We start from the raw sequence: 26,700 nt of genomic DNA, 5'->3' as shown, positions 1-26,700 counted from the left end.
CAGCTTACAATCTTGGCTATGAAAACCCCAAAAAGCAGCAACATAACATGTATCATTGGCTAGTGTAAAGCACAGAAGTCAATGGTTCACGTTTCAAGAACCACACTACTTTAAGGCATTACCTCCTTGGTTTTGTAATGGATTAATTCCCAACCTGCCTCTGTGGTTACCCAAGATATCAGACTTTTAATACCTGCAATGCTTTTGCCTCTGTGCTTTGCCATTCTTTTTCCACTACATTTGTGACCTCTTTCCTCATGTTCCACGCTTTGAATGCAGGAAATCTTAATTTAACATTCAGTGATATAAGCAATAACCCCAAATGTGATGTGTGTCCCACTTACATAACAGAAGAATGGCTACAAAAAAACAAACACGAAGCACGACAACGATCCAGATTTTACAAAACACTATTCCTATTAAACATCATTTGAGGAGTATGCTAATGCCTCGTTGAACTTTCCACACAATAAACTTCTATTAAGATTGCATAATTATACACCTAGTCCAAATCAAATTTCATCATTATAAACCGAACACTGAAAGTTCATCCAAGTCCAATCACCTAACAGTTTTGAGGGATTTAAGAGGGTTATGGCATTTAGCCATCATACAGCCTGTTATTATAACAGTGACCTCAAACTCATAAATAGCCCATGCTTAGATTGCTAAAAATATTACATAGTGTACCTGTGCTCTATATAGCAGCTCAGTGGCTCTACGCAAGTATTAACTGCCCCAATGATGAAAGAAGACTTCACATCTGGGTCAGGATGAGTTTGTAGAGCCTGTACAACATCAATAACATCAGTATATCTGTAAGAAAACAAAACAAAACAAGGTTTCAGAGAAACAGAGCAAAATCTTCCAACATCACCCCTGCTTCCTAATGTTCATCATCTAGAACGTTGAAAACTCATGACACTTCTTTTTTGTAGCTAAAACTCTTGAAGAATTGAAATAAGGACCACCATGTTGGATGGGGCCCTGGGCAACCTGATCTACTACTACTACTGGGGGGCAACCTGATCTACTATTACTACTGGGGGGCAACCTGATCTACTACTACTACTACTGGGGGGCAACCTGATCTACTACTACTACTACTACTGGGGGGCAACCCGATCTACTACTACTACTACTACTGGGGGGCAACCCGATCTACTACTACTACTACTACTGGGGGGCAACCTGATCTACTACTACTACTACTGGGGGGCAACCTGATCTACTACTACTACTACTACTACTGGGGGGCAACCTGATTTACTACTACCACTACTGGGGGGCAACCTGATCTACTACTACCACTACTGGGGGGCAACCTGATCTTCTACTACTGCTACTACTGGGGGGCAACCTGATCTACTACTACTACTACTGGGGGGCAACCTGATCTACTACTTTGTATCAGAAGAGGTTTAGACTGGACATAAGAAGGAACTTTTTCTCTCAGAGAGTGGTCAGGCACTGGAATGGCTGCCCAGGGAGGTGGTGGAGTCACCATCCCTGGCAGTGTTCAAGCGGTGTCTGGATAGGGAGCTAGGAGATATGGTTTAGAGGTTTTCTGTAGGTATGGTAAAAAATAAGCAAGACACACAGCAGCTCAGGCTTTCAAGTTTATATTTGGAGAAAAAAAAGCATTGTAAACTGAATGGGCCATTTACTTGTGAAAACTATAAATTTGTTCATTAATGACTGTCTAGCATTCACTGATCTTTCAAAAGTTGATGGTACTGTTTGAAGCCGGGAGAGATAATTATAGTTTTTATTTCATACCATATCACACTTCTTGAAATTAAATTCAGTTCTGAAGCTGCACAAATTAGAAGTTACCGAAACGTTCTCAGTCATCCAATGCCTTAAACACAATAGATCTTCCTCTGAAAGAAACAGGGAGGTGCTCCACCCTCATTTTTCATCAAAACAATTTCAATATTTTTGTGATCTTACAAAGAAAATGGTACGTGGAAGGTACACCACGAAGCCAGCTAACGTGCTTTTCCACATTCTTTAACAAGTAAAACCTTTATTGTGTGTTTTAGTGTTTTGTTAGTTGCAAAGTATAGGTCTGTTGCCAATAATTCATTTGTGTACCAACAGGAACTACAATATGCAACCCTCCCTCTATGCATTACAATAATGCCATAGAGGGATACAGAATATTCAAGAATATTCACCTGCAGCTCTAGAGTGAAGCTGGCAACATAATCTCATGCTGTCCGTGATCTATTGTTCCTGCCTACATCTATGGCTTTAAATGTGGGCAACCAGGGCTCTTACAGGTCTGCAGGAGATGTGAGAATACAAACATGAAGACAATACTGATGAACCTGCCTTGAAAGGACCATCACCTCTCTATCTAAGATGTCTTACTTCTCAGAAAGGGTGGTCAGGCACTGGAATGGACTGCCCAGGGAGGTGGTGGAGTCACCAACCCTGAAGGTATTCAAGGAACAACTGGATGTTGTGTTGAGGGACATGGTTTAGTGGGAGCTACTGGTAATAGGTGAACAGTTGGACTGGACGATCTTTTAGGTCTTTTCCAACCTTGGTGATTCTATGATTCTATGTCTGGTGGGGGGCACAGGGATATCTGTTCCAGTGGAGTGCTATTTAACAACAGGTTAAGGTCCAGCTGGAAAGGATATGAGGCACAAAGTCAATCTCTGAAACAGAGGATACTGATCAAATTCAGTCCTTCCTCCCATGTAGAGGAAGGAAGACTTTGTGTATTTGTGGGTAATTTTTCCTGCAATGGAGCAGCAAGCAATAAAATTAACCAGCAGCAGGAAAGTTGAGTTTAGTGCATACATTAAACGGAATTAACAGAGAACCACACATTAGAACAGAAATATGAATGCCTCCAAGTGATGGAAGTAGTTTAAAAATGCCTTGGAAATGAGAAGGGAACAGAAAATCCCCTATTCTATGCTACAGTCCAAACAAAGTTCAAACATTTACCCTTGCAAGACCACTAAGAGTCGCTTGCTCTTCCTGGCATAAGTGGACTGACGGACACTGTGCTTTTGCTGAGCCTCCAGGACACCAGAGAGATAACGCTGGAAGTGGGCTGCACTGAAGCATTCAGGGCTATCCATAGTCTGGCGATAAACTAACCACCTATAACAACAGAAAACAACAACAACACGTTTTCTATGACATCATATGTTTTGACCAACCAAAAACAAATCTGACAACCCTCAGGGCTCCACATCTCTCATAACACACGCAAAAGAGAAATTTACTTAGTTTTTCTATCATTCCAGAATGAACACATTCCTTCAATCAGTGCCAAAAGGGTTTGTGGTTTCTCCTTATTGTGTTTTTGTTTCTGTTTGTTTGGGTTTGTCTTTTTTTTAACACAAATGATGCACATATGAGTAATTCTCATCTTTGTTCATACTGCAGTAAACAAATCTTACACTAACGTGATTTAAGAACAATTCTGGATGTGAAAGTATCTCACTGCAAGACGTAACGATGACATTTGTGTGGAAAACTTACTGAAATTTGGTATTACAGAACATTCAAAACTCACCTTGCACGTTCACCCTATAAAAACAACCACCACGATATTCCACATCAGCTTGCTAATATGAAGTCTCTGAGTTAAAAGTCTCACAATACAACAGTCTAGAACCTTACTGAGATTCAACTCTCTACGGTGCTTGGCTGTGAGATTTAAAAGGCTAAGAATTTCTTGCTTCCCAGATCAAAGATCTATATCAACACACAGAATGGTAAATCCCTACAGCAGATTTGTCTTTTTGCAATACAATGCATGTCCTGAATATACCTCCCTACTGCACAAGCAGAATGAAAAGTAGGGCAGATTAAAAACAACGCTGTTGAAAGGACCATTAATACAGTGCTTTCTCCAAGAAGAAATGATGCGTTACCACACAAGTCAGTAAATGGGAGCTCCTAACATTGTGACAAGACCACTTCCATGCTTCAGACAGGATTCATTTGGACCTTCTAAGATTCAACTGTCCACAACATCAGTGGCAGTTCCAGATAGACCAGATCTATAATGATACCTCTGATATTTGTAACAAGGAACATCAACAAAGAAATCTGTGACGTTTTTCTTCTCTGAACAACCAGAAAAAGAATCTACCTTGCACTTCAGTTAAATGAGATACCTGAAATAACAGAGCTGTACGCATTTAAATGCTTCCCAACCAAAAATACACCCTACACTGTGCTGTGCAGAACTATTTAAAGTCCTTGGTAATAATCACCAAATTTATTCTTACAATAGACCTAATTACAAGTCAGAAACAGAGATAATCTTTTAAAGAAGTGAAGCATTCATAACTCTATTTCCTTCACATCGAACAGCTCTTTGATGACATGCAAGTCCACTGCTGTGGACAGTAAAACCAGAACCATACGAACCTCCCAAGCTCCTTGTTAAAAGTGATGAGGAAAGCACACAGATCACTGGAGCGACATCCTGGAAGACCTGTTATGATGGTGATAACCACCTGAAACACAGGGAAGGAAAGGGAAGAACTTGTAAGAGCAGAAACGAGTCAGCAACATATACATACAATGCTCTATCTCCATAAAGCCTCAAATCAAAATACAAAAGTCAAGTGGCATTACACAAACAGCAAGATAGTGAACATTCTGACTGTATAACATCTACATGTTCAATCAGATAATACATCATTTAAGGAAGAGGTTTTATCATTGTTCTTATACCTTAAATAAAATGAAAGGATAATCAAATACCAACAGAGTATTGCCAATGCCATTACATTAAAACCAACATTAAAAACGTACCTTAAAACCTACATAACTATTAACGCAAATGTGAGACAAAACACTGCAGACACCAAACAGGTTATGAGGAAAAGGGTGAATTTAAATACATACAACAGTATTTGAGAAAACAGCTCTAAGGAAGCGATGCGTATTTTGAACTGTCTTAATGACAAACACAAAGAGAAGCTCCGGGTTTCTGATACTGAACACTGAGTGTGTTGTAAGAAAAACTGATGACAGCTTTAAGCAAAGCTCTGTACAGCTTTGAGATGGATTGGGAAGAGGCTGCACATTAACAGTGCCAACATGGCAAGAGTTACTCTGCATAAAGCAGCCCTGCTGCTGTTCTTTGTATTCTTTGAGGTGTTCAGAGAGGGATCGGAGCAGAGAAGCAGAAAGAAGCCAGAGTGCATCTCCAAAGCATATATACAGCTCTAAACCACGTAGTACGGAGGCAAGCAAATGAGCTCTGGAAACATGGTTGAAAACAACTCTGTGCTGAAGCTGACTAAGGAAATTACTCTGGTAGCAGTTCCTGTTACTAGCAGATTAATTATCTCTTCCAGATTCTTGCCACATTATAGCTGAAGACTATCACCTATAGGTTATTTTCATCGTGTCCTATGCCCACAGGCACTGAGTATATATAATAGAGATAGAGAAGAGACTGAATGTTTTATAGCAACCGGTATGAATGTCAAAAGAATCTTTAAATATTCACAAAGACATTTAAACCCACCTTAAAATCAGATCTAAAAACACAATGAAGTGCTTATTATTTAATACTTAAGTGTCAGAATGGTGGCTGAACTAGACCCTAGGAAATAAGGCTGCCACCATATTACAATATCCAAAGACAAAGGCCATATTCCTGCTGCCTTGGTTTTCTTGCTGACAGCAGACTTCAAATGCTGGAAAGTTACAAAGAAATAATTTCTACTAAAATCCTATTTAAAGCACCCCGTAAGTTTGACAATTGTTGTTGCCCCTATAGAGAACAGAATGTTCCACAGATAATATCAGCAAATGTTAAATATCATGTGCTACCTCCATGCTATTTAAAGGACTTATGTTCCAGAGAACAATTCAGTTAAATTATTCAGCAATTCATAAAAAACAAAGTACTGCTTCGGGGCTGAATCTCTGGACATGAGAGAAAAATGTTCAGTTGAAGATCTGCTCCTCATTTTCTGCCTCTATTTTATCAGGCTGAAGGGCCATCAGCACTTCCAAAAAGACTGTTTAAATGAAAAAGAAAAATAAGTCATGTAAACAGGGAAACAAGACAGGGCAATTCATTCTAAGGAACAGACCTGAAGCAAACTCAGGATCAACTGGTGGTATTGGAAAGGAAGCAGAGAGAGTTTACATCAGTTTTGTAATGAATGACACTGTATCATAGAATGGCTTGGGTTGGAAGGGACCTCAAGGATCACCAAGCTCCAACCTTCCTGCCACAGGCAGGGCCACCAACCTCCACATTCAATACTAGACCAGGCTGCCCAGTGCCCTGTCCAACCTGGACTTGAAAACCTTCAGGGATGGATGGGGCATCCACAGCCTCTCTGGGCAATTATGTGGTAAACAGCACTAGGGATAGGAGGCAACACTGTGCTGCTTACTTACCTTATCGCTTTCTGCTCTGCTGTCAGGAATGGTTTCTGACTGTTGCAACAAAATAGGAAGATGTGCTGACATTACCGGCTCACGACTGACGCTGCTGACAGCAAAGTGCTGCATGAACCTTTCAGGAAAGAAAAGAAATGTTTGTCCAGTTCAGAGCAAAATACTTCATTTATATAACTAGCTGGGAAATAACTCCAGTCAAATTGTGAAACGGCCAAACAGAGGCTTCCCAGAGAGGAAATAATTCATCCCAAGGTAAAAACATCAAGTGGGAAGACGGACTTACTACATAAGCAATTTCTAGACAAGCATTACATGTATGAAAATATTTTCGCACTGTTCCTTTTGAACCTAATCCCTTAGAAACAAAAATCATTTCTCACCTCTCTAATTCTGGGAGGGCAGCAGATATTTTCAACTCGTTGCATCTTTCCCCAGAAGGAGAAGACAAAGAACTGAAAAGCTTCTGAACGCTGGAATGTCTAAAAAAAAAAGCACAGAATTAATTGGTTAGTTGAAAGGAAAGCCTAGAAGTTTCCCTTCTTTAAACCAGATGGCTAATAACAAGCACCACACAAAAAAACCCCAAACAAGCGTTGCATTAAGAATGCAGCAATCTCTTCTTGAATCATTATCAAAATCTGTGAGTGTCAGCATTTTTCTGATGGCAGCATGTAGTTAACCTCTAATTACAGCTGAGTTTGTAGCGTGAACTTACAGTCTCTTTTGTTCCACAGACAGGAATTCTTCCTGGACAACCCTTAAAGATAATCCTGAGTTTGTTTGGTTTTGCCACGAAGAGTAAACCTGCAATAGATGAGGCCAACTTGTAAGGATCATTAGTTTGCAACATTTGTTTTAAGACTTTCTTTCATTCACCTATAGGACATATTCATTTTAGCTAGCCGTTAAGATCATCCTTCATGATACTGGTTTTGTTGGAAGTATTCAAAACATGGAGTGAGTCTCCACAGATCAAATTTGAAAGCTCTGGCTAGACTGGAATGACTTTAAGAAACAACTTGATTGAAGCAGCCCAGTCTCACATTTATCACTCAGCCTTCGCATGCCTTGCTACTAGAAATGCAAAGCATTTATAGTCCAACTGCAGTGCAGCAGGAACTGAATTCATATACATCTCCTTTAATTACTGTTGCGATTACCATTAGGTAAGACTGTATTTCTAGAAATGTAAGAAAAACTTTATTTTTCACAACCTAAGTCCACGTTTCTCTAGGGAACAGCATTTTGGCTGGCATCCTATTGCTCTAGCCAAGTCACATTAATATGAATGGCATTCTGAAAGTAGAAATCAGATTCAGATGAATCACGCAGCCATTTAAGCATTCGGTATTTCCCTTCTTTTCCTAAGTAAAGGCAACAGCCATTGTCATTTTTCACAATAATTTTCTGCAAGACAAAACAGTTTGGGCAGAGTGTGAGGGGGAAGACTGCTTGCCATTAACAAATTGGCATCCTAAACATGCTGAACACCGAGATAAAAAAAACATCAAAATAAAGTTTTGATATTAACAAAAGACCAAATTACTCCTGTAGAATGAGTCATACAGCTAAAGAAATGACAGCTTCAAAAAAAATGGCTAAGAGACCAAGGAAAATGTTTACAAGGGATGGGAAGAAGGACTGGTAGACAGATAGATGTCGCCTTTAGAAGTCGAAGGGATGGGGATAGAGTAAAAATGCAGGTCAGACTGGGTGAGAACTTGTAAAAAGAACCCAAGAAAACTGGTTTACAAGAAGCATCCCTTTTGTATGACTTAAAAGAGGGGGTAAAATGCTGCTACAGTATTAGAAAACCAGAGAAATCCATAAACCCCAAAGCCAAATCAACTATCAATTACGGTGAAGATGTGAAAGGAGTTGCACTGTCTTTGGAGAATCCTCCAACCAGATTCCATTGCTGCATGCTTGAAGTCTTGCAACCAACACTGCAGTTATACAAGGAACAGAAAGCATTGAGATCTGGAGGGATGAGGAACTGCTGTTTCCTATTTCAAAGGGGGCTTGAAATAATTAGATCATATTTACAGGAAGTCTGTTAAACAAGGCATCGTGTCATACGACTGCAGAAGAGTAAAACCACGAGCTGCAGCTCAGTGAATCCTTGCAGCTACTTGTCTGCTGAGCAACAGATGTGTCTACATAATTCCAATTTTACGTGGTTTTAGAATAGATTTTGGAAAAAAGCAATAAACAGCTGCAGGAAGGCACTAACAAAATATAATACCTGATTCACATGGCTTACATACTGAGGAACACACTTGGTCTCATGACTAGTCTTCATTCATGAGATACCACCTCCTAGACAAAAGATATGTCTCATCCATGAACTTGAGCAAAACTTGATGCCAGATGATTAACTGATAAATCCTAAAAACTGTGACTTGGTTGCTTAGAGAAAGTTCCATGACACCATCTGCAATGAATCTGAGATGAACTGAAGTGAATCAATAGGACTGTGGGGAAACTAAAGTGGACTGCCATCATGGAGCGCTGCAATGCTTCACATTGAAGACAACTATCTAATGTATAATAACAGTGGAATAAACAAGATAAAAGTACAAGGCAGGTAAGAAAGAAAGCAAGAATGAAGACACAAGCACTTCTAGAATCAGCTGGAGTATTAATGGTTATCAGTGGAACAACTGAATCATTCCAGTTGGAAAAGACCACCATGATCACCAAGTCTAATCACCAACCCATCACCACCATGCCCACTAACCATGTCCCAGCAGAAGGGAAACCCAAAAGGTGTTTCTCAGAAAAAAAACAAGGACTGTAATCTGTTAACTCCAGATAGTATCACAGAATCATAGAACGGATTATGGAATGGCCTGGATTGAAAAGGACCACAATGATCGTCTGGTTTCAACCCCCCTGCTATGTGCAGGGTCGCCAACCACGAGACCAGTCTGCCCAGAGCCACATCCAGCCTGGCCTTGAATGCCTGCAGGGATGGGGCATCCACAGCCTCCTTGAACAGCCAGTTCCAATGAAGTAATAGTGCAAAGTCAAACTATAGGCAACTCTGAACTACTGAAGAGTGCTGTTACTCTGTCTGTACAAGATACAAATACCCTTCTCTACAATATTGCACACAGTTTGGATGACTACAGCCAAAAAAACAAATCAAAAGAGAACTATTACAATGATTAGAGGAAAGGAGAACATTTTTATAACAGCAGACTAAAAAGGATCTGGTTTTATTTCATCAGGCCAAATAAACCAGAAAGAATAGGTCTGAAATCTCTGAATAGCTCAAGCATTCCTACTGGGAAAACTAAATAATAACAGGTTTAAAAGTAGACCTAATAAAATCAGTTAGAAATTCAAAACCAAACAAAACATTCCCAACCACTCATAGTGGAACAGTGGGAAAAATCTAAACACTTAAGATAAAAGGAGGAGAAATTTTATGGAGTCATTAGTGCTACCAGTGGGGACTGTACACATTGATCTAGGTGGTCTTTTCCAGTCCAGGCTTATGATTGCCTTGTGAAGTCCTAAAATCTCCACACTCACTTCCTCAAAAGTACTATTGTTATAAAGTTTTGTTTATTAAAAGCCTCTGCATTCGAATGCATGAGGCCAATTTACTCAGAAAACAGTACAATGCCATATGGGATACTTAAAGACTTTAACAAAACTTCCCTAAGGATCACGATCCAAATGTGTCTAACCACAAAAAACACAATAGAACCTCTGCCACTACATGCAATTGCTGTAGCCAATTACACACTAGTGCTACATTTAAAATGCAACTACTAGAAAACAAGCCTTAGAGCAATCAGCAACTTCAGAAGACAAAATGAAAGCACATGGTGACCACTAAACCCTAACAAGCACAGAGTCACTAGAAATGGACATATACATTGAAGTTTCTCACACATGCAAATTCCTAAGACCAGGAGCAATCAGCTCTTGGGAAGGACTACAAGGCAAGCCAGTTGGAAGCCATCTCAACTCTACAAAGGGAGTTGCCAAAGCTCTTGCAGGAAACCCAGGTTCTTGGTTGGAAGTGATGCCTCTGGAAGTCTCCAGATCAACCTTCTGATGAAAGCAGGACAGACCAGCTTTAGCTACAGATTTGCCCAACCAAGTTTTCAAAGCCTTCAAAAGATGGAGATTTGCTTTCAGGGTTGCTGCAGCGCTCTTTGCTGAAGACCACCCTCCTAATATTCAGTTTGCACCTTCAAAGCTGCAGTCTGTGGTTACCTCCCCTTGTTATCTGCCACTAATGAACAAGATCTGTGCAAAAGCCCCTCCAATATTTGCAGGCTGCTACACCTGGGTTTTATTATGAAAGACAACAAGCAGTTTCAAAAATCACAGCCCCTTTTCAATGCCCTCCATCAATCCCATCCATCTTCACAGAAGCTTTCAATCTATTTTCTAACCTGTTGCTCCATCAGTATTAACCACCTTCTCTCCCAGACTGTGATGAGCATGAAGATAAAAGAAAAGCTTTTGCTTGTGAAAAACAACTGAAGAAGGAGCCCATACCTTTTCTGCATCTACTTGATGACAAGCTTTAGCAGCTTTTCTAATGTGAGAAACAAATCCCTTTTTCTTTGTAAAGGTAATTACTCAAGACAGATGTTAACACATTCAATTCTTGCCTAGCAAACATGAAGGATAATTGCTTTGTGTGGGGAAGGGAGGGGGGAGGAGGAAAGCTTCCAATTTTTATTTACTTTACCTGTGAATAAAAAGCTTTATAAATCTTGGTTTTGGGAAAAAGTGCAATCATCAAAAAGTTGTCTCGGGTATGGAATTCAATTGGTAGATGAGCAAGCAAGGAGCTTTTGAAGTCTACAAAGAGAGCAGCAACAACGCCAGTCGAATCCTAGAAAAGGAAGAAACAAGACAATTTACAAAGAACAGTTATTAAAGTCAGAACAAAGCTTAAAATGTTAAACAGCACGTACCAAGAAAGAAAAGTTAAAGTCACAGCTGACACTCATAAAGCTCTTAACATGTCAGCTTCCATAGGAGTGGTGTGGAGCACTAGAATTACCTGCAGCCACTTGCAGAACTTCTCAGTCTCTATCTTGCAGCTATTAGCAATATCATATACTTTAAAAGAAAGCAACTGAGATTGCATGTGGATGTTTTTAAGGGTTCAAAGCTTGCAGGAACACACACACACAAAACACTTCAGTTTTAATATCTATTCCTTCCTCCAAAAGCTAGAATTTTAGGCCTGCTGAATCATTACAATAGCGCCAACCTTATCTCACAGGGTCAGAGAATCACCAAGGTTGGAAAAGACCTCTAAGAGCATCCAGTCCAACTGCCCCATCTATGACCAATATTCCCCACTAAGCCACGTCCCTCAGTGCAACATCTAAACGTTTCATGATCACCTCTATATCCACCCATCTCCTTTGACACAGACACTCCAAAAGAGCAATGTAAGCCTGACAGCAAGAAGATGGCATGGTGCAGTTGCAAACTTCGATGCCACTCTCCAGGCTCTGAGCTGAAAGCGGCCATGCTGCCATAAGATGCACATCTGTTGGGCCAGCAATTGGAAACGTGTGCCACTGGCAAACTGGCAATGTCCCATTTATTCAGATGCTTTAACAGGCACAAACTCCTCCAGACTCGTTGCTACTTCAACTCAATTGTCTTCATCAAAAGAACTTACGATTCTATAATTCAGAATCTGAGTAACATCCACTTCCTTTTCAAGAGAAGTGGGTGAAGAGCTCTCCTTACTGATTTTAAAGGAAAGCCCAAACTGAGGAACATTTACACAAGAACTGGTATCAATTCGGTGACATCTGCAAACAGGATCTCTACCCTGTGTTGACTTAGGGATTAATTACACCCTTTGCTGACTCGAGGATTAATTATAAACGTCACCTCCTGAAGTCATTAAGGTTATTGAACAACAATAGAATGGCATTCTAGGAGAATAATTTCTCTTAAGAGAAAATGGGCCCGGAGATCCAGATCTGGATTCTGCAAAGTAATGAAGATTTCATGAAGAGCAACTAAAAGGCAAACTCACACGCTGCAATCTGTATGTGAAGTGCCCAATCTAAGTATCACTCCATAGTATTCATTCACTTCATGACTAATAACCAAAACGAATACTGGATTCAGGTACTTACAAGCATCAATACTTGGTCTTAAACGAACTAAGCATTTAGTCTCTAAGCTTTATACAATTAGGATGCCTTGCTAAAATTCACTGAGACACTGAACGTCTACAGAAGAAAGAAAACTAAACTTTGAAGTTTGGAGACCAGGGTAGCCTGCTGGAATTTTTGTTTTATTTTATGTAGCCTTTAGGATGGATGGTATTATGTTAGAACAGAGAAGAGCAGTGCTTCACATCCCAGGAAAATAGAGATTGTGTTTGGCTCTCACAAGATTATACAGGGTGTTATCTGCTTTCAACCTTCACAGTAGAGCTTTGTGAGCAATCTGCCCTGTCCTCATGTCTGTGATCCCCAGTGACTCCAGGAGTGTAGTTGGCAGCTAGGTGCTCATGCTCCCACAACAGAGAAGCTTACAACACATTAGAGGCAGGAATGCAAACTTTACCAAGTCAGGGAGAGAAGCATCTCACAGGCATCATGAAACAGCTGCTAAGTGGCCATACTTTGCATCACTTCAACTCTTTGCATCTTTTACTTTAATCCAGGCGTTTAATTACCCTCTACTTTCCATCAATACTGTTGTCGCAATAACTTGAAGAAAAAGCATGCTAACAATTACCCTTCTTCTCCTGACACTTCTCAACATTTAAGCTCTCCACCCTTGCATTACGCCAAGTCAGTTGAACAATAAAATGCTCCCTTGTCAAGGTTTAGCTTTACACAAAAATCTGGCATCAGTTCAAGAATGATAGCCAGACCCCATAAATAGCAAGTTTTATGAAAGTGAGTGTCTTGAATCAAACAATAGAAGGAAGGTCAGTGTTAAAATAGCTACTTAAACTACCACAGGGCAAGCAATACGACGTACAAGACAAGGCAGCTAAGGTAAGAGTCTCTCCACTGTTTTGAATAACACACTTTTATTGTATTTTACTGTTTTCCTCTATTATACGATGAAATGGAGGCTACACAATGCCTTCTGGAGGTCACTACACAAAAGTGCAAAGCTGCACCTGAAGAATACAGAAACTAAAGGAAACATGAGGGGTGCTTAGGAAACAATAACCTACCCAAATAATCTCTTTTCCATCCGAGAGAAGCAACAGTTAAGGCAGCATGTCTGCCTTGAAGAGGAGAGCAAAAAGCTGAGCTGTAGTCATTAACCTAACTCTTGATTTCCACTAAGCCAGAAAGGCAAACTGTTAGCATAGCAAGTTAGCAAACTAAGTAAAGAGATATAAATTGCTCATAGGAATGGCAGAAGTAAGTGCCTCGCAGCGTGTCCTTTAGCACCATCACTTGGCATGTGCACAGTCACAAGCAGCACGTCCTTCTGTCTCATCTCTCAGCCTGGAAAACACAGAGCAGTCCCTCCCTGCACCTTGTCAGTTACACGACGCCCTACGACATGAGACAGACTCTCTTGTGGCCCCTGGAGATAAGGAGTACATTGTCACAAATGTTTGCTTGAAGGTTAAATATCTTTTGAACAGAATGCAGCATTTCACCCTCTGATACAACGCCTTGAGCTCCTCAGCCTAATAGAAAATCCTCTCTTCCTTAAAGCTTCGGAGACCAATAATTGGCTTAGCTAAGCAATGCTAAAACTACATACCATAGAATGGCCTGGGTTGAAAAGGACCACGGTGATCATTAAGTTTCAGCCCCCCTGCTATGTGTAGGGTCAGCAACCAGCAGAACAGGCTGCCCAGAGCCACATCCAGCCTGGAGATATATTTGCATCTTATAAAGATACAACTGACGTTGAACACTTTGCATCAGTACCCTCAAACTAAGGCTAAAACTCGATTTAAAAGTTTATGATAGAAGGAACAAACAAAACACTCACCCCATCGTACAGAGTAATGGAACTGATATGGTCCTTTGAAATGGAAATGCTGCCGTGGTGGGGATCGCAGAACAGAATGCCGTCTGAGAAGAAGTACAATTTGCCTGCAATTTGCATGGAGGGAAAAAGAAAAAAGAGTAATTTAATAATATATCAATATTTCAGCATTGTGTGAAGAATGCCTCTTCTGCCTGAGGAACACTCTCTGCTCTTGCAGGACCTTACCCGTACTTCACGTGGAATATACCACAGTAAATTTCCCTTCGCTTCCTCATGATGAGGAAATCTTCTATCTGCAGACTCCTTTCTTTCACACACCCCAGAGCACCCCTTTAAACCCGCTCCAAACTCAATGCATGCTGTGCACGCGCTGCCATAAATGCTTTATCTCTGTCCCAGATTCACAACAACAGAGTCAGGATGGCCGAGCGGTCTAAGGCGCTGCGTTCAGGTCGCAGTCTCCCCTGGAGGCGTGGGTTCGAATCCCACTTCTGACAAGTTGTTGTTTTCCTCAATGGGTCTCAGCACCCCGCTCTGGGTGGCTGTTTGAACAGTAGTTAGACTACAGGACCCCCTTTCTAACGATAATTATGCTGGAGTTCTGAGAGAACTTTCTGCACCAGCAATTTTCCTGCACGCAACTTGATCGAGCTACAGCCAAGGAGACAAAACTCATTTATCTCCTTTTTTCATGTTGTCTTAGAGACTGATTTCTAGCAGGGAGAACCAGCTGGAAAGACAAGCAGCAGCAAGGCTCAACAGCATCATGGATAAAAAGGCAGCTCCATCAAGGCCCTGGAAATTGATATAGCAAACAGCTCATTTCTGGTTGGCATAAAGAGGCCATAAGAATAAGTTGGGGTTGCTCACTGGAACTCTGCTACCAGTGCTACATTGCATATTAAAGGCAGGATCGCATCCCATAAAGGGAAGCACAGGATACAGCCAAATGGAAAGGTTATCTCATTTGATAGAGCAGCAACATTCAGAGCTATGCTCTAAGAAAAAGCAAAGCTAAGCAGAACAGCTACGAGATAACACGACTGCACACCCAGCTCAATCTAACAAAGAGCAGTTAGGAGAAACAATGAAGAATTAGACTATTTTTCCCTTGAAATGGTAACTCAGAGTGAGCTCTTCAAAACTGTTTTTTTTTGGTTGTTTTTGTTATTATTAAGCCATAACATTGAGAAGAGCTCGATATGACTCGAGTCACAATGTTTAGGTAGCGATTCTATCAGTCACCTAAAAAGCAGAGTCTGTGAGCTATAAACACAGCTGTTTTAGAGTGAAGCTTTCACTTAACACTAAAGCTGCATTGGAAAGATGACTAATATAACACACTGCTATTAGAAGTAGGGCAATACTACCAACACGAATTCAAGATCTGAGTTCAGGGCAAGTAAAATGGAGACAGAGCTCAAGTGTCAACAAATCCACCACGTTGTTCAAGACACCAGAAAGCTGCATCTAATGAAACTGATAGGGAGAGGGAGAAGAAAGGCAAAATCCAGTGCTTGGGATAGTGATTTTTTAATCAGATCTCATTGAACATCACAGACTGTGTCAGTGAGGATAACAGGCAGAGAAACCAGATTTAGATCTTTCATAGAAGCGTTTTCCTTTTTTAGGAAAGGAAGCCAAGAAGAACAGAAATTAATCCAAACTAATAGGGCCTCTTCTAACACTAAAGGCAGTCAAAGGAACAACTTGATGTGCTACCTATGTATTTTTCATGAGTCATCAATCACAGAAGCGACAGCTTAATTGGCAACAGTGATTGACTCACCGTGCAAAAACACAGCATGGATGTATTAACATGACAAAGAAAAGGGTTAACAGCCTGCTTTTCTTTTTTTTTTAACATGACTTTGCATCGTGATGTAAAGCTTATTATAGCAAGGCACAATTGGTAGAGAGATGTGTGACCGTGTCAGCACCTTTTTCCACCTAACCTTTCCTATCTTTATGGCTGCAACCCCAGCAGGGCTCCAAGAGGAGCAGAGCAAACTGCACTGCACATGAAAGGGAATGGCATCGAGTTGATTTTCACTTGACACCTAAGGAAATATCTCGCTTGTTGAAGTGTTACACAACGGTCTTTCTATCACCTACTTATAACCCTCCACCCCAAGAGTTATGGAAACATTTCAGTTAAATGTACCAAAAAAAGGGGTAAAAGTCCACAGCTCGAGTGGGGCAGACAGCACTCACAAAGCAAGAAGGAAAAATACACTATTCAGCCTTCGGATTTTACTGAGTGAGACTGCACAGCCAGCAGTGGGCTGCAAAATTGCAAAGTATGTTATTCTGCATTAACCTTCCCCTTAAAATGCTTAGAGTGAAAAATCAACCCTGTCATGTGAAAGCTGCTGTTTAATTGCCTCGTGTGTCATTTATCCTCAGCACTCACCTTCTGTAGCTTTTCTCGCTTTCATTTTTGTAGCTATTTTCTCCCAAAGACTGTCAGCTTATACTAAGCACTGTGGATTTCAAGTAGTAGTCACTGTTACAACTGCTGTACATCCACACTGTGACAGCAGTACCTTCTCTGGACAGAGGAACATAGGAGCGTTATGCCCTAATATACTCACAAATCAAAACATTTATTCTACTCTTGAGTTTTCTGAGAGCAAAGCCAGGGATATTAATGCAGTGAATGTAAAGTGAGGGCAAATCCAGTTCTTCAGAGTTGTCTTTAGTCATATCATTGGGATATTTCTGCTTCTTAAAGGAAAAGGCACACTGTGTTCAAGCCCAGGTTGGATGGGGCCCTGAGGAACCTGGTCTAGTATTAAATGTGGATCTTGGTCGTGGTGGGGAATTTGGACCTTCATGATTCTTGGGGTCCCTTCCAAGCCAATCTATTCTATGCTTCTATGCTACAAACAGACACCAGATGTGTGAATCCCAACACGTCTGCATCTCTTGTACTTAAAAAACACACCAAAAAGTGGGCTGGTGCTGCAGGCAACTAAAAATCACACTCACCTTCTGCAGGCATGGCCTGTGGGTTGCTAGAATAAATATAAGCTCCATCATCTCCAGTAAGTAAAGTGCCCAGAAAAGATTTGTCTTCCTAAACAGGAAAAACAAACAGTAATATCACAAACCGCACCACGGAGTAGAATTCAGATTGAAATATTTTCTTATGGTTTTACTGCAAGAACTTTTAAACAGCAGCTGTCAGAACTTTGCAAGAGCAGTGAAAGACACAGTATGTCAAGAGCATAATTTCTAAAAGCACCTCCCGGGGCCATTTGGTTTTGCCAATAGCTATTAACTTGCAAGTTATTGTCACAACCACAAGGCACGGCTTTTTGTTTTTAGATTGTCAATCTACTGAACTTAAAGTATACGCTACAGGAAAATAAATCTATTTGTAATGAAGATTCTTGGAAGCCGCAAATTAAACCAGAAATGCGAAACTTGTGTGGTTTAAGACGTTCCCAGATCCCAAATTCTTTTATTTTTCATACTGCTTGAAGTGTTTTCCTTTAGACATTGTAGCATCCTAATTAAGTTACAAGAAAGTTGCATGTAGAACGACACTGAGGTTTGGTTTTGTCGTCATTCTTTTTTTGGAACACAAGAAGCCCATGGGTAATGCTTAGGGAGACTCCCATGCAATCTCAGCCTTACTAAATCTTTGTGCTCTTGGGTTTTGTCATCCCTTCAATGAAAGCAAACCACCAACCTGTACATATGATATATTTACTTCTCCTGTAGGTCAGGGTTTGAAAAGCAAAAGATAGAACAGACAGCTCTGACATAGAAGAAGAAGAAGCTGCATGCTTGATGCCAACTTCACTAGCAGTCAAAGTTTCTAGAACATTAGTTCTTGAGAAAAGTAATCTCATTAATTTAACTGAAGTGTTTAATTTTACCTTCAATATTAGCTGCGCCTTTTCAGACAGTTTCACATCGCTATCTTCGACCTGTAGCCAGAAAACATTCCCATTTGCACAGTGAGTAGATAAAGTCGGGTTAATTTCAAATGCAAAGAATTCAAGAAGGTTCTTGTTTTTCTCTGAACCACAGTTAAAAGTCCAGAGACCAAACTGCTTCAAAGACAGCCCTGTGCTTTTAAATACCACAGGACTGAAGTAGTTTTTATTCAAGGGGATATTCCCCATTAAATTCTTCCACGCGGGCTAAAATTGTGTTGCATAGGCACACAAAAGTACATCCTATTCAGTCTTTTTAAACACACTATTATTAAAGTGGTTCAGAAGTAGGGATTGCCAACTGGCACGGTGTCATCCATCTTCTGAACATTCATAATGCCAGAGGAAATATCTCTCTAGCAGTTCCTGCAGTAGAGGCCGAGAAGCAGACCTTCAGGTTGAGGCAGACACTGAATTGACCTTAAGTGCCCCCACAATAAGCACATTTCTCATAAGTTACACCTTTTTGCCTCCGCACAGCTCAGAATTGAAGCAGTGGTGAAAAGGATTTAAACTTGTAATGAATGGAAACAGCATCCTATGAGTCTATGATTCTGTTTCCACTTAGAAGTTACACACTCCTTATCCAAACATAAAAACCAAAGCGTCATTCTGTGTCAATGCATGGGTTCTATACATTCCCCTCCATATATCCATATGTTTAAAACGACTTTGCAGTTGTCAATTTGTATTTACAGACAAAAATAGGAACAAGTTTTTGCATACTGACCAGCCAAGATGCGTATCGCGGGATAGCTGCGGTCAGTATTATGTGGCTGGTTTCTGAATTAATACTGCCATCTGCAGGGAAGTAAATGGAAAGCAAAGTAGTATACACCGTCCATATACTTCAGACTGTTTAATGTTAACGACTGGAAATTCCTCTGTAAAAATGCAAGTTTCCTCATTATGACTCATTTTGTAAATGAGGTTTTCCCAGTGGAGCAGCTCCCAGTCTTCCTGTGTAGTAACACAACCAGAGCCACTATACGATACCAAAAGGAACCCTGGTGTACCTCTTACCACAGCTAGCTTTTTGGCTATTTGCTACCCCTTTCTAGCTCCCAGTATGGCCTAAGATACAGAGTTTCCCTCCCAATTCCTGCCTGCAATCCATCCCAAACTGCAGTCAAATAATTCTTATTGAAGATGGACTACACAGTTCTAACCAATATATTCATAATAGTAGTTTTTCAACATGATATGCTTCCACCTCTGCTCTCTTTCCTACCAAAGGCGTCCTACCTCACACAGTTAAAAACCTCACAGCATATCTGCATACAAGAATTCACAGATGTTATCCAGACTATCTTAATAACTATGCTTCTCTGACATGGGTAAACAGTCTGAGAAACACACACTTGGTAAAGCTAACACTCAATGCTCTGTATTTTAAATCAAGATTATTTCAAAACCAAGTGAGGGAGTATGACTGTTTACGAGGGTGGACAGTGATAGGACAAGTTGGGGATGGTTTTAAACTGAGACAGAGGGAGGTTTAGCTTAGATATTAGAAGGCAGATTTTCACCCAGAGGGTGGTGACGCACTGGAATAGGTTGCCCAAGGAGGCTGTGGATGCCCCATCCCTGCAGGCATTCAAGGCCAGGCTGGATGTGGCTCTGGGCAGCCTGGTCTGCTGGTTGGCAGCCCTGCACATAGCAGGGGGTTGAAACCAAATGATCCTTGTGGTCCTTTCAACCCAGGCCATTCTATGATTATATCATTTTGTTTCATTTTAGCCTCCCAGCAAAAAGCAAGTGATATTAAAGCATAACGTATAAGAGTGTAACCGAGTGATAAAAGTGAGCCACAACAAGAAACATTCACTAAGACTGAAGGGAATTCGGGAAGGTTACTACACTTGGATTCTGACACCCCAGCCCTATCATAGGACAAGGCAGCTACAAAACCAAAGACCTTTCAGTGAGCTCAGAGCAACTGTCTTGACAAAAGATAAGATATAAAGATCTTTTAATTAACATCCATCAGAAGCCATTCTGCTATTCTTCAGCAAGAAAGTTCAGAGTATGACAACGTCAGCATTAGAATTCAAACTAGTTACCTTTCTCTTTTACGTGTATCTGTGATGTTAGGAATGACTCTGAAAAGACAACAGATCCCAAGCACCCTCTTCCTGTGAGCAAGTCTGGAATGTCAAACACCATCATAGATGCCTGTAGCAATCAAACAGTTGGACAGGAAAGGAAGAGAAAGCAGAATTTGAAGTATTTCAAGGGAAGCAGCAGATCCTGTGCATTTTTTTTACTTCCTTCAACACAACGCTTCTATTTTTTAAGTGGAAAGACAGAGATTTTAACTATACGTTAACATTTTAATCCAAATTCCACCATCAGACTTCATATTCAAAGTCCATCTTATCTCAGGTTCAGCATCTGAAATTATCTCTCCCCTTAATGTTACTTCCACCCAGAAGAGCCATTCAAGCTCTGTTCTCTAATAGAAATGTATAAGGCAGATATTAAACAGCTTACTTACTGTTTTAATCAAACTCAGGCTATCCTCATTATTTAATGGAGTAACTCTAGAAGAAAAAAGGATAATTAAACATTTAATGACTGATCATTTTGAGTGACTTTATAACAGACAGAAAAGCTGTTTCATCTTAACATATGCTCTTATTTGTGTAGGCCATTTTGGTTAATTAGACAATACGAGGATCAAAAAGCACAACCTTGTAAGGTTAAACAAGTTAAAAGCACTGTTTTAAATGGAAACTCATGATGTGCTCGTGCTGCTTCTACTGATTAATGGAGTTAATAAAAATATTCTGCTCACTTGTTTAATTATTTTAAGGTGTTTCTAAGATTTGATGGGTTTGGAGATATAAATGCATTTAACTGACTCCGAGAAAAAAGCAATTGGGGCATCTGGTACAAAATAATCAACTGCAATGGTTTTTCAGTCTCCAAAAAGGAACAATGAACTCATTGGATTAAACAAAACCCACAAACTTAATCTATTGAGGCACTCATTAATAACAAGAAATGATACAAACCTTCCGTGATTATTCACAGCCTGAATTTGAAAAGCAACTTTGGAGCTGTAGAACAAAAAGCAGTAACAGATTAATAATTGTTGGAGTGACTGAATAAACAGGAAAGGAAAAACAAAGTACTTATCGTGATTGTAAAAGGTTTTGAACACATTATGAAGTCTCAGAATTCACCAATTATGCAAATTTAATTAACATTTTGTCTATCTCCCCCTTCCCCAAAGAAGCTAGCACACTCGCATGATTTGTAGATCAACAAGTACTTGAAAATCCTTACCGCAGTGCAGCTTTCATTTGTGTTAAATGCAGGCTGTCCAACACAGACATCAGCATCTGCTCTGCTGCCTCCTTGGCCTGAAAAAAAGGAAATTGGGAATAAAACACCTTTTCCTGTGCTCCAACATTCCAGCAACTGCAAGAGCACCTATAAGATACACAGAGACCACACAGCAAGCAATAATACACAGAAGCACCCAGAGAAATTTGTTCACAACTCTAATTTTTCTCACTATAAAATAAGGAAAACTCATGAAAGATGAAAAACAACTGTAAAATAGTAAGATACTCTGACGTTTCTCTAACAGAAAGGCTGGTTGGAAGCCACAGTATTAACCTTAATTATGTTATTATGCAGCTGATTGAAATGTTTCGTGAAGTATTTTGGGGATGGGGGGGGGTGTTTGCATGTAATCTTACATTGCAAGTAATCCAAATCAACAATGACAACGTACAGAATCAGTGCTTCATTTACCTTGGATTCAGTGGAAGTTTTAGCATAGCACTCAATGCCAGCAAGCACAGCCTCTACAACAGCAGTATATATTTGCGACAACAGCATACTGAAGAGAAATACAAACACAGCATTTACTAGATGGATAGAATTTGGTTTCTTCCACTGTTCAAAAGGAACATCTTTATATAGTGTTAGCAGTCTTTCAGTACAGGGGGGCTGTAAAAAAGGAGGGGGCAGACTCTTTAGCAGGGTCTGTTGTGACAGGACATGGGGAAACACTTTCAAACAAGAAAAGGGGAGATTCTGACTGGATATAAAGAAAAAGTTCCTTCCTAAAAGGACAGTGACACTGTCAAAGGTTGTCTAGAGAGGTGGTAGACATCCCATCCCTGGAGACAGCCAGGGTCAGGCTGGACAGGGCTCTGAACACCTGATGGAGCTGTAGGTGGCCCTGTTCACTGCAAGGGACTTGGACCAGCTGACTTCTAGAGGTCCCTTCCAACTCACACAACTTGATGAGAAACCCTTGGCAAAAAAGTAGCCCTGCTCTCATCAGTCAAGGAAAAAAGACATCTTATTCTTGACTTCCACCGGGATTGTGTTGAAGATCACACCATAAATATTCAAACAAAATAGAATGGTAGCCCCATGTTCTGCAAAAACTAGACTGGTAAACACATGGAATCAACTTTGGAAACTGTCTCCTTCTAGAGAATGTCAAGCAACAGATAAATCTACAATGAGCCAGTCACTGCCTTTAGAGAACATCCATATCAGACTTAGGCCAGTTCTCTTTGGAGCAAATACTACACTGAAGTAAACAAAGATTATGTGAACCCAACTAAGAACCATTGGCCCCTTGACTTGCAGCTAAGCTGGAAGAGCATTGGCTTTTTGTCTTGGAACCAAGTTGGAAAAGAAAGATGAAGAGGTCAACAACACATCCCTACTTCTGCTAACCTGTACTCTTCTGCAACTGCTACATTATGAGGGAATGATGGAGGGGGGAAAAGGAAGAAAACAATACAGCACTTAAGCCTATGCAAAGCATTTCTGAAGGATGGGAAAAAAAGCATCTGAAGCTCCCAAGCATGGCCCAATATGAAGAAACCTCAAAATGCACCAAAACTTGCCCAGACAGACACTGATCAATCCAAATAACCCCTATTAGAGGTACTGTTCTTCTAACCTCATCCCTCAGAACAGTTCCAAGAAATCATCTCACGAGGGGCTGCGATTCAAACTAATCTTCTGCCCATTTTAAAATGGTAATACTAAAGGCAAAAAGATGTGCTGGCTCCCTCCAACACACCTTTTCTTTCTTGCTAAAATGAGGTTCCTGAAAATATCCTAACCAGTAAGGAAGAAGTTTCTACAGCAAGACCTTTTTTGTTAAGATTGTCAGCAGTCCCAAAGTAGATTATCTACTATCTTCTATGGAAGAAAAGCAGTGTGGATAAATCACGTTATCTTCTAAAGGTCAAAGTCTCTGAAAGCTTTGTAGCTTACAAAATATATATATACAAATATAGAAAAGCAGAAGTTTACTTTACTTTCTACTCAACATGTTTGTAAAGGACACAAAACGAGAAGGATTGGCTGACATGCCAAGGGGTGGTGCTGCCATCCAGAGCGACCCTGACAGGCTGTAGGAATGCGCTGAAAGGAACCTCAAAGAAGTTCAAGAGGGAGAAATGCAGAGCCCTGCCACTGAGGAAGAACAGCTTCCAGGCACTAGCATGTGCTGGAGGCACCCAGCTGGGAAGCAGCCCAACAGGAAAGGACCTGGGGGTTCTGGTGGGCACCAAGTTGAAGATAAGCCAGCATTCTATCCTTGCTACTAAAAACACTAACAGCATTCTGGGTGACATTAGCCAAAGTCAAGCGAGGGAATCCTTCCCCTCTGTGTAACACTGGTGAGGGGACAGTTGCCATCTAGAGGCACTCCATGTTGGAATTTTCACTAAGAAATACAAAACCTCAGCTTGATGAAACTAGCTTAAGAATTACTTCTATGAGACCTACACTCCCAGTTACAGGTACTTTCACCCTCAGTTTATGGTGCATTTTGAAGTAATTCAAATGAAGTGAAGTTTGCTAATACTGTCTTTCACGTTTCACTGCAGAGCTGATGGGATGTCACACCACGTAACAATTCCTGTCTTGCTCAGTAGCATCCTTTGCAACCTTCTCACACTCATGCTCTTCTAAATAAAAACGTAGCTCTGAAAATGCCAGCAGCCACTGCTGACTAAAAGGGGTGTGACCTACTGCAACAAAACTGAAAGAGCAAACAGTTACAGAATAAAGTTGGCAGCTTACACTTGTTCAGGTTTCTTGTGCACCTCGTTGTCATTTCCTGTAAAGAAAAAATAGAAGTTTATTCTGAGCACTTTTGGAAGGCTTTTACACAAAACCTCTTGGACACATGCAGTTCTGCTGTATATTTTTTGTGTAATTATCCAATGCTTTATGTAATTTCAACTTGTTTGTAGATTCAAAGATCAAAGCACAGATGAACTCATGTCAGTAGAGCCTGTACATACAATGGCAAGAATTAAGACCTGCACCCTCAGCACAGCTCCGCTGGGTCAGAACAAAGATGACTCTCATGCTGTGTCCTGTCTCCTAAAGGTGCTATTACTGCATGCCCAGAAAAAAGCATGACTAGCACAGATACGTGCTACAGTTCTTTCGGTCTTTAGTGTCTCTGACCACCACCTCTTCTAACACTTTCTGAGCTGGATACAATTTGCAGAGGTATACTGACACTAAGGAGACTGAATTTACCTAAAGATCCCTCCATAGACTCTAAGCCAATTTTAAATTCTTTTTGTTTGGCTTGTTTTTATTAGGGAAGATTAATATTACAACAGTGTATTCGATCATAGAAAGATGAGAGAAAATGACTCAAAGAATTTCCTGTTCCTCCAAAGATCCTTGCTTTGTCCCTCCACTTTTACCCTCTTTGAAAAACCTACATAGTTAACCACTGAACAAAGGCTACGTGGCCTATCATTTATAAAGGAATCAAAGCCAACTTTTAGTAACTGGAAGTCTTAAATAATCAAAGGGAAGTACTGCCTTAGAATATCAGTTGGTATGCTTAACACACTTACCCAGGAAAGGAATGTGAGTGGTTCCAAAAAAATAGGTCCTTGAACATGCCAGAGGTCCCTTTGGAGATACACACTGCACTACCTAGTGGTCAGTATTAATGAAACACAGAAAGACTTCAGTGAAATAAAGAATTGGTGTAATACTTAACAATACACTAAGTTCCCCTTAAGTATTCTAACAACTGATATACTACGGGAAGCATACAACACAGACTTCACTGGTTTAAAGAGGGCTACTTACGTTTTCAAAGGTATATTTCATTTTTGACTTGACCTGAACGATTCAAAGGCTTTGGAAAGGAGATGAGCTCTGACTTCCATTAAGTGTTAAGAATGCGTTTTCAACTTCCTATGCCAACTGCTCTTCTCATGAAAAGGGAAGTGTGTCAGGTTCCGATAACTATGCTTGCACTTGGCCTTATTTACTATTTTCATGACACCCTATTAAAACAGTTTCACCTGTACCTGTAAATAAACCATCTTTTTTAAGAACAACATCAGAATTGCGATACAAGAGATGGAGCAGGTACTGCATCATAAAAAAATTGTACTTGCATTATGAAAGATCACACATGGACTCAACTGGAACATTCACATGGGGAGGAAAAAAAAAAAAACAAAATTGGAGGTGTCTTCAAAGAAATAAAGTCACGGTAGCAAATGGTGAATGAGATTTCACTGGAATGCTAACACAACTCTTTCTCAGGCCTCTGACACGTGTGAAGTGTCAAGAGTACTCATATCCATCCATCCATCAGGCAGCTGTGTGTGAAATGTCATGATAAGATCATAACATCAATCCCTCAATCATACGTTCACTCCACGTGACCTGTACTCAACCACATCCACCTCTTCAACAGCACAAACTCTGGACTCGCACAACTGACGGACACTCCCAGAGGCACAGAGATGAGCCAGCAGGGAGAACTACACAACGCAAGCTGCACTCTACCTCTCCTCCTTCGCTGTGAGTTACCTTCTTGATGCACCCAGCCCAGCCAGGCAAAGGATCTGAATTCCCTGGGGCCGCTTCCCCAGTTACGTCCCCTGCGCAGTAGTGCAACAAGCCATCGACCTCATGATATGTTTTATAACTAAGCTTTTACTTGAAAATGGAAACAAGTTAATCTTACAGCTTAATCTTAACATTTGTTGAACACCAGAAAGATTTTTTCGAAGTTATGAAGTGTTTGGATCCTGAAACATACACTGGAATTTGGATATACATATATATACTCGTGTACTTATGAAGCCATCATAAAAAAAGAAGCCCAAAACAGCTAAATAATTGAAATTCAATTGAACTCTATGTATCAGAGTTAACTACAGTATATGCCACTATGACAAAGATTTTACATCTAGGATGAGTGTCACAACTATAACTTCCTCTCCCTCACCCACACATTTACAGCACCACAAGTTTAGAAGAAATAAAAAGCAGTGTTTAAAGGACTGCTTTCAGGAGTCCATGATTAAACAGCCAGTATATTTTGAATGGGAAAAAA

The 26,700-nt window shown here is 40.4% G+C and overlaps 1 protein-coding gene and 1 non-coding gene across 2 annotated transcripts in view; one reads left to right on the top strand and one right to left on the bottom strand.

Annotated features, from left to right (window-relative positions):
* Window positions 1-26,700, bottom strand: part of DNAAF9 (dynein axonemal assembly factor 9) — a 63,947-nt gene that overhangs the window by 14,765 nt on the left and 22,482 nt on the right. Inside the window, exons 11-28 of the mRNA XM_072335895.1 lie at window positions 25,196-25,277; window positions 24,399-24,435; window positions 22,095-22,182; window positions 21,621-21,697; window positions 21,347-21,391; window positions 20,827-20,872; window positions 20,393-20,504; window positions 19,060-19,130; window positions 18,270-18,320; window positions 17,374-17,461; window positions 14,383-14,486; window positions 11,123-11,269; window positions 7,121-7,209; window positions 6,786-6,884; window positions 6,403-6,520; window positions 4,405-4,493; window positions 2,965-3,123; window positions 691-816 (exon numbers count right to left, since the gene is read on the bottom strand). Of these exons, the coding sequence (XP_072191996.1) occupies window positions 691-816; window positions 2,965-3,123; window positions 4,405-4,493; window positions 6,403-6,520; window positions 6,786-6,884; window positions 7,121-7,209; window positions 11,123-11,269; window positions 14,383-14,486; window positions 17,374-17,461; window positions 18,270-18,320; window positions 19,060-19,130; window positions 20,393-20,504; window positions 20,827-20,872; window positions 21,347-21,391; window positions 21,621-21,697; window positions 22,095-22,182; window positions 24,399-24,435; window positions 25,196-25,277 (1,628 nt within the window). The remainder of the gene's footprint in view (window positions 1-690; window positions 817-2,964; window positions 3,124-4,404; window positions 4,494-6,402; window positions 6,521-6,785; window positions 6,885-7,120; window positions 7,210-11,122; window positions 11,270-14,382; window positions 14,487-17,373; window positions 17,462-18,269; window positions 18,321-19,059; window positions 19,131-20,392; window positions 20,505-20,826; window positions 20,873-21,346; window positions 21,392-21,620; window positions 21,698-22,094; window positions 22,183-24,398; window positions 24,436-25,195; window positions 25,278-26,700) is intronic.
* TRNAL-CAG (transfer RNA leucine (anticodon CAG)) lies at window positions 14,797-14,879 on the top strand. The gene has a single exon. It is a non-coding gene; the product is annotated as a tRNA-Leu (tRNA).

The sequence above is a fragment of the Excalfactoria chinensis genome, chromosome 4 (assembly GCF_039878825.1).
Source record: "Excalfactoria chinensis isolate bCotChi1 chromosome 4, bCotChi1.hap2, whole genome shotgun sequence".
NCBI lineage: Eukaryota > Metazoa > Chordata > Aves > Galliformes > Phasianidae > Excalfactoria > Excalfactoria chinensis.
The sequence above is the reverse complement of the archived record's forward strand: the minus strand, read 5'-3'. Positions and strand labels throughout refer to the sequence as shown.